Source organism: Nanorana parkeri, unplaced genomic scaffold (genome assembly GCF_000935625.1).
Source record: "Nanorana parkeri isolate BGI_ZX_2015 unplaced genomic scaffold, ASM93562v1 scaffold816, whole genome shotgun sequence".
NCBI classification, from domain to species: Eukaryota; Metazoa; Chordata; class Amphibia; order Anura; family Dicroglossidae; genus Nanorana; species Nanorana parkeri.
This window is the reverse complement of record NW_017307084.1, coordinates 584,403-598,159: the sequence shown is the minus strand read 5'-3', so window position 1 is coordinate 598,159 and position 13,757 is coordinate 584,403. Positions and strand designations below refer to the sequence as shown.

The following is a 13,757-nucleotide window of genomic DNA, read 5'->3' as shown; positions in this document are numbered from 1 at the left end:
TGGGGGGGGGGGGGGGGTAGCGGATGGACAGGAGGAGGCGGCAATAGGTGGGGAACTTTAAAATGTTGATTCTTAGTATTCTACAGTTGGTGCCATTCTGCATTGTCGTATACATCGGAGTGCATTTCAATTTGAAATGTACTTTGGGGTCCTTCACTAAGGTCTGTACTTGGCAAACTGTCCACCACAGCCTTGGTCCGTGCCTATCCCTGCTCACACATGGATCAGTGTAGCGAGGATAAGAATGAGCACTAAAATTGTATTTGAAGGGAATGTATATTGTTCACACGGTTTATAAGAAATGCTGCATTTTTACATTCAGTTCTGTTTTCGAGACAGCAGTGTAGCATTGGATTCTTTTTCACATTTTCTTTATCTTTACCCTTGTTTATAGGTCATAGTAGTGACTTATCCTTTATTAAAATGTTCATTCTAACGTTTCAGTGAAAGAAATCCATGCCTTGAAAGCGGGTATCACTATTGCATTTTCTCTTTAGCTAACCCACAGTGTTCTGGCAATCCATTAGCATGTTTGTAAAAAATATGTAAATATATATCAAAAATGCAGATGTAAGACATACGTTTTAAAAAACTGACTTGGGCCTCATGCGCACACTTTTTTTTTTTTAATCTGGGAAGTACTTGTTTTACACGCACATACATGTTATGTGTTTAATGTGTTTAGCTGCAGAAAGTCAGGATAATTGGTTTCTGGGTGCACATATTTCTTTGTGTTAACGTAGTCAGACTGAATGCAGCTAGGTGATGTTGAATGCCTAATGTGCATTCAGCCATAAAAAAAGCATTACATACTTCCAGATGGGTTTACAAATATGTTCCAAGTGCATCTTGACCTTATTTTAGACTCAGTGATGCAGGCAGATCAGGGCTGGTTGGAGGGGCTGTATATAGCTTCCTGAGAACATCACAACACTCTGCCTCAAGGTGCCCATACACTGTACGATTACCTACGAGAATCGCGGGGGAATTCCTGCGATCATACGATTGCAAAGTGTATGGAAGGCGTGCAACCGTTGCTACTGTACGGTCGCACGTCTTCCGTCGAGCAAGCAGGCAGGAAAACCCGCCGAGAATAGTACGATTCTCGGCGGGTTAGTGACGTGCTTGTTTGACAAATGCCGAACGGGCCGATGTGCGCACGCGCACACTGCCCGTTCATCATTGCAGTCATCGGTAATCGCAAGTACAATCTGTCTGTCCATGATGGGCAGATCGTAGGTTTTTTTAATTACTTTACAACCCTCGCAAGACTTTTGTCTTGCGAGGGTTGTAAAGTGTATGGCCACCTTCAGTGTTCCTCTCAAGCCCTTAGCCTAGATGCAAACAATGGGTTGGCTCTTGAGAGGGGTTATACAAATAGTAAAATGATGGAGGGGGTAGCCAGTCTGGACTAGTGAGCATTCCTAGATAGACTGCAGTTGCATGTAGACTGCCCTAGGTAATGTCCACAGGGGATGCTGAACCTCTGTGATTGAAAGACCCGGAACCCAGTGAATGAAAAGTGTGGGGCAGAGAAGGTAAGGATGGGGAGGAAAGTGCAAAATGAGGCTGGATTTGCTACAGTCAGGAAGTGATGTGGTCTCTTTGACTTGCTGCAGCTTCTAATGGACACTGTTTCAGTACAGGGGAGTAGCCTGTACAGCTTGGCCGTCCTGCAGAAGCATACCCTGCTTCTCTATCAAGATGACTGTCTCCACAGAGACACAGCGGGGAATAAGACCTGGTGAAACCTGGAGAAAATCAGCAGGGAACAGTGTTGGTGATTACTCCTTTTGGCCCCTGCAAAGTATATGTCATTTTTAAGACCCGCAGAATACACAAAGCACTAAAAAGATCTGCGTGGATCTAGCAATGTAGATTTTGTATTCACAAAAGTCCTTTAAACCATCATTACCGAGGCGAAGATGGCATCCCATTTTTTTTTATTTTAGCTACATCCAGGTACTTCCAAGATGGTATTATCCCTTTAACTATATGTTTTGCCATTTAATTGGGGTACTTCTGCCTTCAGCAGATCAGCAATTCAAAGCATAATTTTCAATCATTTTAATTATGTTTCGTTAATATTTTAAAGGACATCCTACTGATGCAAAATGCTGCAGGGCTAACAGGAATACGTAGAGTGGTTTTGAACTATTTTCACAAAAGGAAGAATGAAGAGTCTGATACCAGTACAGGAGCTGTAAATTATTCACACTGAACTAAAAGTTCAACACGCAGTGGAAAAAATATCATTCCAATAAGAAGACGACACTACTCAGGCTATTACAGGGAAGGATTGATTAAAAAGATCTGAAAGGACGACGGTATAATAGAAACCTTGACGAATTCCAGTCTGTGAAAGTCAAACATAATGTAGACAAAAACATTTCAGTGGGACAAAAAACTTTGACTCAAAACAGAACTTTATTAAAATGAAAACAATTAACAATTCCTACCAATAAAACTGAATAGAAGAGACCCCAATTGCTAGATCTACCTAGCTAACACAGAATCTGTCTTCATGAAGAATATTCCGACAGAATCATACACAAGCCAATATTCAGAAGATTTGAAGATTTAAAATACATTTTACAATTCTTAATTTAAAATAAAAAATACTATGAATACAAACCACATCAATGTATTTTAATGCAAAAATAAAATCTGACAGGAGATAAAATTAGAGCTGCTGGTCAAGATGGTTTTCCAGCTTGCTGACAAATCACTCTGCAAATGATAATTTTTGAGAAATATCAGCAGTGCAAATTATCATTGACCACACAGGTAAAGTACAGTATAAAGCTGGCTGCACACTGTTATATTTTCTTCAACCTGCGGGCTGAAGAAAGAAAATGGATTCCTCCACCAATGCTAATGAGTGTGGATGGAGGAATCCCCCACTGTTCTCATTGTATTCTAACAGTTGTTCGCAGCCATTGTCAAAATACCTAAATGGTGGTTGCAGTTGACTGGCTGCAAGCTCAATTCAGCCGAAGATTTGCAAACCAGGTCCTTCGATCTTCTAAGTGAGGGATGTCTGCCGGAAGGGTGCCAACAGCGGCACCCATTGTGCTCCTTTCTGCTGGTCCAGCTGGCAAACTCCAACCCTTCAACTGGGGTACAACCACAAATCCCATTAGGCATTGAAAGACTCTGACAGCCACGCCTACCAGATTTAGATGCATAATGGGATTTTTAAGATTCACCAGTTTGCCTACTCTTGGTATAAAGTATACTTATATCTAAATATTGGATAATTAAAAATTGAAATGTATTAACCCCAGAAGTAAACATAAAAGATCACTTGAGGAACTTTGGTCCAGTGTGTTGGCAACTTCATGTACATCCAAAAGAAAAGGCTGCAGTACAGCCTGTTCCCAGTCATTTGTAAATGAAATCAAAACCATTGATTTAAAAGAAGGCTGGATTAGGTTTTTAGCTTTTACTTGATAAACAGCCAGCAAGTTCAACATCTGATATTTGTGGCCATTTCAGGGATACCTGAAACATAATATTAGAACGGCAAATTGGCAATCTAGAAAGACTTCCAGTGACATTCATTTTTGAATGACTTTACAGCTCCTCATGATTTTGCAGTGTTTGCTTTACTTCAATCCCTTTATGATCAGGAATAATTTACAATTTAGCAGGATCTGCATGCATCAGTAACAGTCTGGACAAAATGGGGAAAAAAAAGCATGTTCACTTCTATGCAGTAATTGCCACTTCCGATGTTTTGTCTATTTGAAAAAATGCTACAAGTAGAGAAATATACCTGTTGATCTGCCAAAGATCCAGTGAGTTCCTATTTGAGATGGCAGTTTTGATGCACTGAATTCACAAGAAATGTTATCACCCCGGTTGCAGTTCCCCTTTCTGGACTACAGAACATCTCTCACTTATATTATGGAGATGATGAGAGAGGGAGATGTCTACTCATGATATGGAGGAACGGAGGCAGAGCTGAAAACACTGTTTGGGATTTCACTGCAGCAGATGCACTGTTGCCAGATCAAACGGGAAGTTAGGATCACACTGAATTCTGACTCACCAACTGGTATTTGTCTGCAGTATTTCTTAAGAGATATAGTAAATGTTATACATTTTAATATATCCAGACATACACTTCAACTTGGCTATAACCCTGTGACTAATTTGTCAGTTTGGTAGCAGAAACTGGATAGTTCTAGTTCTTTACTGCAAGGTTAATAAATGCTCTCATGGCACAGGGCATTGAATTTAAAAATAAATAAGGTATATCGCAGTCCCAAGTGATTAACCTAGGCAGAGCTGGACTAATTCCATAAAGCTACACAAATTATAGTGAATGCCTAACTTTCCAAGCTCTGTAATGTTACCTGCATCCTTCAATTTTCCTACTAGTTCCTTGCCTGAATAGATTGGCTCCTGGAATTCTAAATCATTTTGTTCACCTTTTGATGTTGGGGGTCATAGAAGCTGCTTAATCTGACAGGCAAACAGCTCTTGCACCATTCTGAGCTAAGTGTACACGTTAAGGGCCTCAAATAATCAAAGCAGGTACAGAAGCCTTTAGAAGTGGAAAGACAGCAGTATGATAATTTGCAGTAACAGTGTAGGAGGGAAAGATAAATAACAAAGCACAGGGACAGAATGCTGTGCAGATGGATGGAAAGAATATGGGAAGTTATTGTTAAAAACTGTGATCTTCAATATGCACCATCCGTTTAATTTAGAGTGCAATAAAAATCCTGTAGCTAAAGGGGGCTATTTTAAAAAAAGAATCTCTGTTCCAGAAATTCCCTCTGTATAGAAATGAAATTTCTACATCTCCAGGGAAAATAGTCATCAAATGCAAATGAGCCTTATGTCACTGGAGGGCTATGATACAGCTATTAACATTGTAACCTTTTTGTACCATCTACTGGGCTGAAGAATAATTCACATTCCCTAAGCACTGACACAAATTAGACAAGAAAGGAATGCACACAGGCCCAGTTTAGAGAGGGCCTTTAAAATTAATAAGAGCATAAACTGTGCTCCCACTAGAATAAGGTTTTATATAAAAACCAGCTTATTGAAGGATCTGAAAAACAGCATATTGAAGGATCATCTGTTCTGGAAAGGCCATTACATATAAAAGCACATGTATGTGCTTCAGACTTGAATCCAAGGTACCCTCTATAGATATAAATTTATGCTGCATAAGCTGCTGTCCTATAATTATGACTTTTAAATGGATTGATCTCAAATGTGGTGCCTTTCACAATAAACAGTCTGAAAGCACAATGTGGTTTTTGGATTTAAGGAAGAGGTTTTTTTAATAAAAGTAGGATCATTTTCTTTGGCATATCTTTTTTTTAATTTACACCCTTTTTGAGGGTTACAGTTATTAAAGGGTACCAATCTAATGGCCAGCATAAAAAGGAGGCAGCACTGAAACAGATTTACAATATTTGCTTCTTTTATTACTCCTTATCGGCTGCCCCTTTATAGAACCATAACTAAAAGGGAATACATGTAATAGTAAAACAAAAATGGCAACTGCTACAATCAAATTAGAACTAGCTTTTTAAAGTTAACAATACAATACAAACATTTTCAGCACTCATACCAGCTAGTCAGCACAAAACACATTCTACATGATTTTGACAATTTGTTAGGTTTTTTTGTTGCAAACATTTGCAAATATACTGTAAGTGGATGTCACATTGCCTCGTCAATGCCCCTCTGTGAAGAGTGGTCTAACAGAGCTCCCATCTTGAGACATATACAGCAATTAATAAGCAAAGTGCATGTAAGCCTGGAGGTAGCCCATTCCTCCTTAAAGGTGCAGGGACACAGATGCAGCTCAATGGCAGCTAAAGGCTTCCAGTGAGAAACAGAAATGGCAACCACTCCAATCAATTTATAACTAGCTTTTAAAAAGAAAGTTGCACATGGAAAGGGTATCTTACAGAATACAAGACAAAAAGAATCCTGGAATAGCTTACAAGATACATTAAGCAGAACATTAAATAAAATTCAATACATTAAATAAGTGAGATTCGCTTTAATTCACTGTTGTAAAACAAAAAATGTACATGATTTGTGAGGATGCTTCCTGGTGGCCTTGAGGACGGCAGTCTTTTCCCTCTGTTGATTTGGAAGAACACTCTTATTGGGTGCTGTGTTTTACATAATTTCTCATTCATTGTTGGCTTACAATGCCGTTGGTATGCATTTAAGGGATAACCCAAGTTACAAACCAGGCAAATCCATCAACAAAATTAGCCCAGCCTTGAAGGAGTAGGGCAAATGTGCAGTTTTCTGTTAACCAAAGACATTGTCCATCCAGCTCTATACTGGATCACTAATCCTCCACTAAAAAATCACCGTGTTAGGGGAAAGTGAAAATTGGGAGCATGTGGAGTTGTATCTTCCACTTCAAGCTTTTGAAGGCATATGTGAGTAGCTTGCAAAACCAATCTCCTGTTACTAGAGGAGATTCCAGCAGTGCCAGGGCATTCTAAACCTACCTACATGATTTAATATATTAACAGAGCAAAAAAGAGCACAGAGCAGAAGAGGAGACCTGTGTACAATCCTATGGGGGTTCCCACTAAACATTTACAAGACCCTCTTTATCATAAGTAGCATGTAACTGCCGCCTATTTTGCTACAGGTGCTTGATTGGTTGAATGAATAATCTAAAAGCACTACATATTTTATTTTCATGATGATCAATACATAATGTTGCTTAAAAAGGAGTTACTCCTTTACAGGAATATTGGAATATTTTCTTAAAAGAACCTTGATCTTAGGCCAGCCTGTCTTAGACTAAGAAACTGGATTAAGAGTGTGAGAAATGTTACCCCTTGACAAATACTATTTTCCTGAGCAAATAGAAAATCCGGAATAGTCACATATAACTAGCTCCTTAAAATAAAATGAGCAAAAACATACAACAAAGATTTTTTTTTTTTACGAGAGATAAATAACTTTGAGTAAAGCCTACAAAAGGCATGAAAATGGTGATGTCAACATGCAGAGGTCACATTTATGTTTAAGAAAATGGCAAGCATTTATTTAAAAGACACAGCATGACACTTTTAGGACATATTTTTGGATGTGCCAAGCGTCTTCTGCTCTCTTGCTGACAAGTTTTTACTGTATTCTCTATGTCCTTTCAATTGTGTGTTTTGATGTCTGTCAACATTTTATACCAGGCTGATGCCAGCATGTGGAAAAAAAAAATCAAGATAACAGGTTGTCATCCAAACTCGGCTGTCAAATATGTGAACAGTTATGAAACTTCAGTACATCAGAATGCGAGTTTGTATCTCTGTATGCATGTGTGTAAATAAATGTGTGTGTAGGTATATAATATAATGATTGCATACCCACACACGTCTGTCTGCCCTTTATCGGCCAACATAAGTGTTTAAAGTTGGAAGCTTTCACATTAGGTTTCAAAAGCTTGCATTTTGAAAATGTTAAGTTAGCCAATCAAGTATCAATATGAGAGGGAACTTTGTAATAATGATCACTGCAGTGCCCAGCTGATGTGGGAAATGGCAGTAATGGACACACGAGGACTTTTCCCAACCTGACATACAACTACCCTGTCCCCCGAAAAATAAGACCTAGTACTATTTTTGGGAATTTCTAAAATATAAGACCTACCCCGAAAATAAGACCTAGTTGTAACCATTTCTAGGGCCGCTTGTGGCATAAGGGGGAACTTGAAGAGCTGCGGGAGAGGCAGGAGAGAATCAGCGGTGCCAGCGATAGAGGAAGCAAGGCGGCACCGGAGGGAGCAGAGCTGCATAAGCCGATGCCTCCTCTAAAGCACCACCTCCTGTCACAGGGGGAGTGATGCCAAATGCACTCCGCCTGTGAGGAATCCATAGTGAAAGCACGCTTTGCTCATTCTGGCCAGCAATTGGTTAGCAAATTGCTCTTGGAAGGTACGGCACCCCTGATTGCCCTGATCACCATAAATGTGTACATGAATACATGTAGACTTTTCTACATGAATAAGTGTGGATTATTGTACAAAAAAAAGACCTACCCCGAGAATAAGACCTAGTGTGGTTTTTTTGAGCCAAAAAAAAAAAAATAACAGTGTCTTCTTTTCGGGGTAACACGGTAATATAATTTTTACAGTTAATTATAAAATACAGATCTGTCTGTCTGTCTATCTAATAAAATTTGCAAGTAAAACAAAATGCAACCTTGAGTACTCACCAGTGACTGGAATCTTTTACATTTAGAAAATAACAAGGAATATATGAACCATAGGCAGATGGATTTGCTTGTGGTAAGCCTCAGATGCATATGTTGTAGCTACAGCATCAATGCCAGAAACCTTTTGAGATGTGAAAAGAGGGACACATTCCAGCACAATGTTTATATAACACTAGACACACCCATGCCGTGCTCCCAGTTATATGGACCATTAAAAGCGAATTGAAGCCAGACCTTTTTTTTTGCTTTAGTTCTCTTCTGGGTCACAGGTGCCTGCTATTTGCTGACAGTGCAGAGCAGTGCTGTAGCTGGGAAGGATCCTGACCATATTGTAGGGGTCCACCTCACAGCCTGATTGGGAGTTGGCTCTGCCTCTCTAGAGCCTCTAATTATGGGGATGAGTGCATTTCACTCTCCCCGTAATTATCCTTTAATAGTTAAGGTACTTGAATCAATTTTTAAGATGTAACTCCTGAGTTTAGTGTCACTTTAAATTGTCCCCCACTTAGTTACAGCAATAAAAACCATACCGTTTTACCTCGTTCTCACCCTACCCAAAAGTAACGGACTGTAAAATAAGTACAGTGCATTAGAGACTAGTACAGAGAGAGGCTCCAAAATCTTATAATTGATCTTTAGTGCAAAGCCCCATTTGTGCAGAAATATAGTGTATGTGTTCTGTATTTAGTTTCCCAACAATATAAATGTACTAGTAGATTGTCTAGAGCAGGGGACCTCAAATGATGCACCACGGTCCAAAAACGGACCGAGCAGTGGTTCTGTCCGGACCGCAATTGACAACCGGCCAAGCATAAGGGACGGAAGAGTATAGTCTTCTGTTCTCATCAGCAACCTGCAGCCATCTCCACCTCCTGGCTCCTCCCAACTCCACCCCCTCACACTGCCTCCCACCTCCTGGCTAAAAAACGTGTGCACCCCCAACAATAGACAAGGCACTTTGCCTTGTTACACATGGGCTCAGTTCACATCGCCATGTTGTGGTTGTGTGTGCTGAAAAAAAGTACTGCATGTGGGCCGCAATGCATCACACGGCACTGCTCCCATTTGAACTTCATGAAATGTCACTTGCAACATTTCAATAAAGTTCTAACAAAAAATAAAGAAAAATAAACTGCACAAAATGCGATGTACTGGGACCGTTGCATCAGCACTGTGTTTGGGAACACACACCAGCAGCTTTGCGTTGTAGTGCAGCCACTGGTGTGAATGCAGTCTAAATGGCGGAGCATGGTAGAAACACGGACTGAGTGACCATTCTGACTGGACCCGCAATTCAGACTTCGGCTCAAACAAATGTTTACTTACTGGACCTCCTTGAATTTGAATTCACTACCCCTGGTCTAGAGTGTGCTGTTTAGCAAACATTTTAACATGCAATTGGAAAGCTAGCATATTTGTACTTTGTAATTTAGAGTTTCTATTTACAAAAATATTATTAATGCAATCATTTACTAGAGCACTATGGTGGGTACAGAATATCTGTTTTGAACAAAATCGTATGAGCTGGATTTATTGTGCGTTAATCTATGTATAGGTGCAAAATAAGTTATTGGAGATGGAGCTTTTTGTAGCCACATATACTATATCTCTTAGAGGCAGCTGTGTCCTGATCTAATCTATACTGTGGTTTCCTCTGTTCATTAGAAGCCAGTTGGCTTGGTTGATTTCTCTGTTAAATTAGTTGAATTTATTACCGGCTTTGATTTGGGGCAATACTTTCTAGCTAGGAAACAAGCCCTTGTTCAAACATTTTATTTCTTATTTATGTCTATTTAGTGATTGCAACTGCTAATCAAATGTCAGGCATGCATTGGTTGTTAAAGGAGTGAAGTGTATTTGTTGAATGGGGTTTAATGTTATCTGATGCTGCTTGGTTTGAGAAACCTGGCTTAAACAGTGCTGTGGTGTATTGTACTGCAGCAACGATGGAACATTTTTCAGATGTCTTTTTGTCCAGAGAAACGGAAAGATGTTTCAGTATAGCAAAGGTCCCCTAAAGAAAACTTTGCCTGACTTTGTGTGGAGTGTATATTGATGACAGCTGCTGGGAAAGTGTGTAATGAATGTAGATAGGAAGTGCAGATAAGAATAGTCTATGGGAAGTGTATTGTGACACATACTAGGCACTAGACACTTGCTCTGACACTGCAGAACGGTGGTACATAAGCCCCTGGTTGAGTACCATTGTTCTATAGTCTGGCTAGAACACCTTGCTAGGTAGAGGCATACATTATATATTTAATAGTGGACTAAGTATGACCAATGGATATTTAGCATATATTTCATGTTCGTTCAATTAGACTTTCAGAAATGTTGTCTACTTTTGTAAATGGTTTTACTTTTAATATTCTGACGTAGATGCCATTAATGTTTTTCAGACACGGAATGGAGAAGATATCCCTGTAACCCAAACAAAAAACATCAACCACAGAAGATTTGCAGCCACTTTTAAGCTGCGGGAGGTGACAAAGGCAGATGAAGACCTGTACAGATGTGTAACACAATCCGAGAGAGGATCTGGAGTCTCAAACTTTGCTCAACTAATTGTTAGAGGTAAAAAAAAAAACTTCTGAGGCTTGCAGGAGCTACTAACGTGCTGAATAGCAAGCTGTCTACATAGCTGTTTGTATTTCAACACTGAATTGTATTTCACTTGGTTTGATAGTATCCCATCTATCCTGGGCTTTGTGAGAGGACTTTTGGATTCATTTGGATGAGAATATTCAAGCTGCTTGGGTATATGGTTCTTGCAAGATATGCTATAATGTCAAAATATGACCTGCCTCTTTAAATCACCATTTCTCACCCTTTTTTCAGCCACTGCATCCTTTGCAAGTAAACTAAATCTTGAGTTTGATCTTGACGTGGGTTCCCTCCAAAATCCATACCAGGCTCTTATTCCAGATGGGGGTCTGGTATGGATTTTAAGGGGGAACCCACACATTGCAATGAAAGTGCCACCTTTCACATCAGAGTACCCTATACATCAGGTGCCCCCTCCTTTCACTTTAAGAGTCCTCACCTCTCACACTAGGAGACCCTCTTCATATCAGAAGCCTCCCTTCACCTTAGAGGTCTCCTCTTTCACATTAGAGGCATGACACTGCTAAAATTTTAAGGCACCCCTGAGGTAGCCAGGAAACACCCTGGGGTGCCATGGCACCCTGGTTGAAAAAGCCTGCTTTAAATGGCAATTGTTCTTCTTTTTTTTTTTTTTTACGCATTAAATGTTTATTGTGGTTTTTCAAAGAAAAAAAAGAGAATAACAACATACAATGGACAAGGTAAGTTGGTTGACATTTAGACGTATGGTGTAAGCATAGCATTCAGAACATTTAGCATGCTTCATTTGTTTTAGTCAGAAGAAAGAACAATAAGCCTTCACCAGACATACCGGGGGAACGTACAACAACACGGGGTGGGTGAGACGGGTGACGTGAGGGAGGGGGGGTGCAGTTTCTAAAGGATCAGCCATAGGAAGATGCGTCCCTAGGCAAATGTTACCAGGTAAATACATGTGTTTAGTCAGATGGTACATTTGGTGTATTCGGGGATGCCGCCAGTAGGGAGGCATACCTATCAGATGTTTTGAAATGGAGCCAGCATGCCCAGGTCGTGTAAAAGGTTTTGTAGGTGTCTTTACCGGAGTGAAGTAGTTCTTCCATCAGTCTCATCCTATCAACTCTGATAAGCCATTCTGCCATGGTGGGCATCTGTGGGGAGCGCCAATATGTAGGTATGAGAGGTGGGCTTTGTCCCTGCTAGAGAGGCCAGAGACAACACCACTCGGGCACTGGGAGTCATTCACTGCGCCCTGTCTTCCGCCTCTCCTTGCGTCCTACTGTCCACGGACGCGGAGAAGGCGTTCGACAGGGGGGACTGGGACTTCCTCTCCCTGACCCTGCGGGCGATAGGTCTTGGTCCCCACATGCAAACTTGGATTAGCTCACTTTACTCGTGCCCCTCCGCAAGCGTGAGGGTGAATGGTGTCCTCTCCCCTACTTTCTCCATTTCAAATGGCACCCGTCAGGGATGCCCCCTCTCCTCTTCATTCTCTCCTTGGAGCCTTTCCTCCGGACTGTCCGTTCCAACCCTGATATAAAAGGAGTCCAGCGAGGTCCCACCCACCACAAAATTGCAGCTTTTGCTGATGACCTTCTATTTTTCCTATCCTCTCCAGACGTTTCCATCCCAGTTCTCTTGTCAGTCGCTACGGTACACTTTCTAACTTTCTGGTCAACTCTCATAAATCGATGGCCATGCATATCTCCCTCGCGGGGCCCCGCCTACGGAGAGTCCTGGATAATTTTCCATTCAAATGATCCCCCACCGCGATAAAATACTTGGACATACAACTACACCGGAACCTCTCCCAAACTTTTTCCCTGAACTTTCCCCCGTTAGTAGCCACCATTGCCTCTGACCTCAAAACCTGGTCCATGGGCACCTTCTCTTGGAGGGGCCGCTGTAACATACTCAATCTATCCTCCCTCGCCTTCTTTACCCACTCCAAGCACTCCCGATAGCGATCCCCCCGTCCTTCTTCCGTAAACTGAGAGCGCTTTTCTCCTCTTTCGTGTGGGCGAACAAACCACCCAGACTTCAATTCGACATATTGCGTAGGCCTAAACAATCTGGTGCGATGGGCCTCCCCAATATCCGCTTATATTACACCTCGGTCCACCTGATCCGTGTTATGGACTGGTGTCGACACTAAACCTCGAAACTGTGGACTGGCCTAGAGCAGTCTTTCTCAGCGACACCGCTCCCGGGCCTTCCCTGGTGCGCTTCCCCCTTGCCCCCAGAGATCCGTTCTCACCCTACTATTATGCCTACTCTCAAGGTGGCTAGAAAAGCTTTCGCTGCCCACTCCATCTCCTCTTCCTCCTCGCCTATGACCCCGATATTGGGTAATCCAGCTTTTCCACCGGGTCTGGGGGACGCACGCTTCCAAGCACTTGGCACCTCAGACAGGTTTAGAGCGCTCCACTTCGTGAACGGCACCGCCTGGCCCTCAGAATTCACCGTGACCTCCCGACAGGGCCCTCAACCCCTGGACCCGTGGAGGACCATGCAACTTACCCACTTCTACAATCTCTCTCACCTCCCTCGCGATTCTCTCGAGCTCTGACCCCATTCGAACACGAAAGCAACCAGGAAGGCCAGGCTCGCCATGTCCTCTCATTTTGCTACAAGCTTCTTTTAACTAGCTCCTCCACAGATACCCCCTGGTTCTTGCAGAGATGGGAGGAGGACCTCGGGATTCGCCTGAGCCCAGAAGAGGGTAGGAAACTGCTCACACTCTCTTATCAGTCTTCCATCAGTAACAAATGCCAAGAGGCGGGGTACAAACTAGTCACCAGGTGGTACAGGACGCCCAGGGCACTCCACTCCATGTTCCCACAAACACCAGCCACTTGTTGGAGGTGCAACGCCCCGTCGGCTGATCTGATGCACATATTCTGGTCATGCCCGAACATACAAACATTCTGGGACCAAGTACATACTACTACCCAACAATTCAC

At 41.8% G+C, this 13,757-nt stretch overlaps 1 protein-coding gene across 2 annotated transcripts in view; it reads left to right on the top strand.

The window, feature by feature from the left end:
- Nucleotides 1–13,757, top strand: part of PTPRK (protein tyrosine phosphatase, receptor type K) — a 389,585-nt gene that overhangs the window by 150,277 nt on the left and 225,551 nt on the right. For both annotated transcript variants that reach the window (XM_018565135.1, XM_018565134.1), the window contains exon 6: nt 10,611–10,785. In XM_018565135.1, coding sequence (XP_018420637.1) covers nt 10,611–10,785 — 175 coding nt within the window. The remainder of the gene's footprint in view (nt 1–10,610; nt 10,786–13,757) is intronic.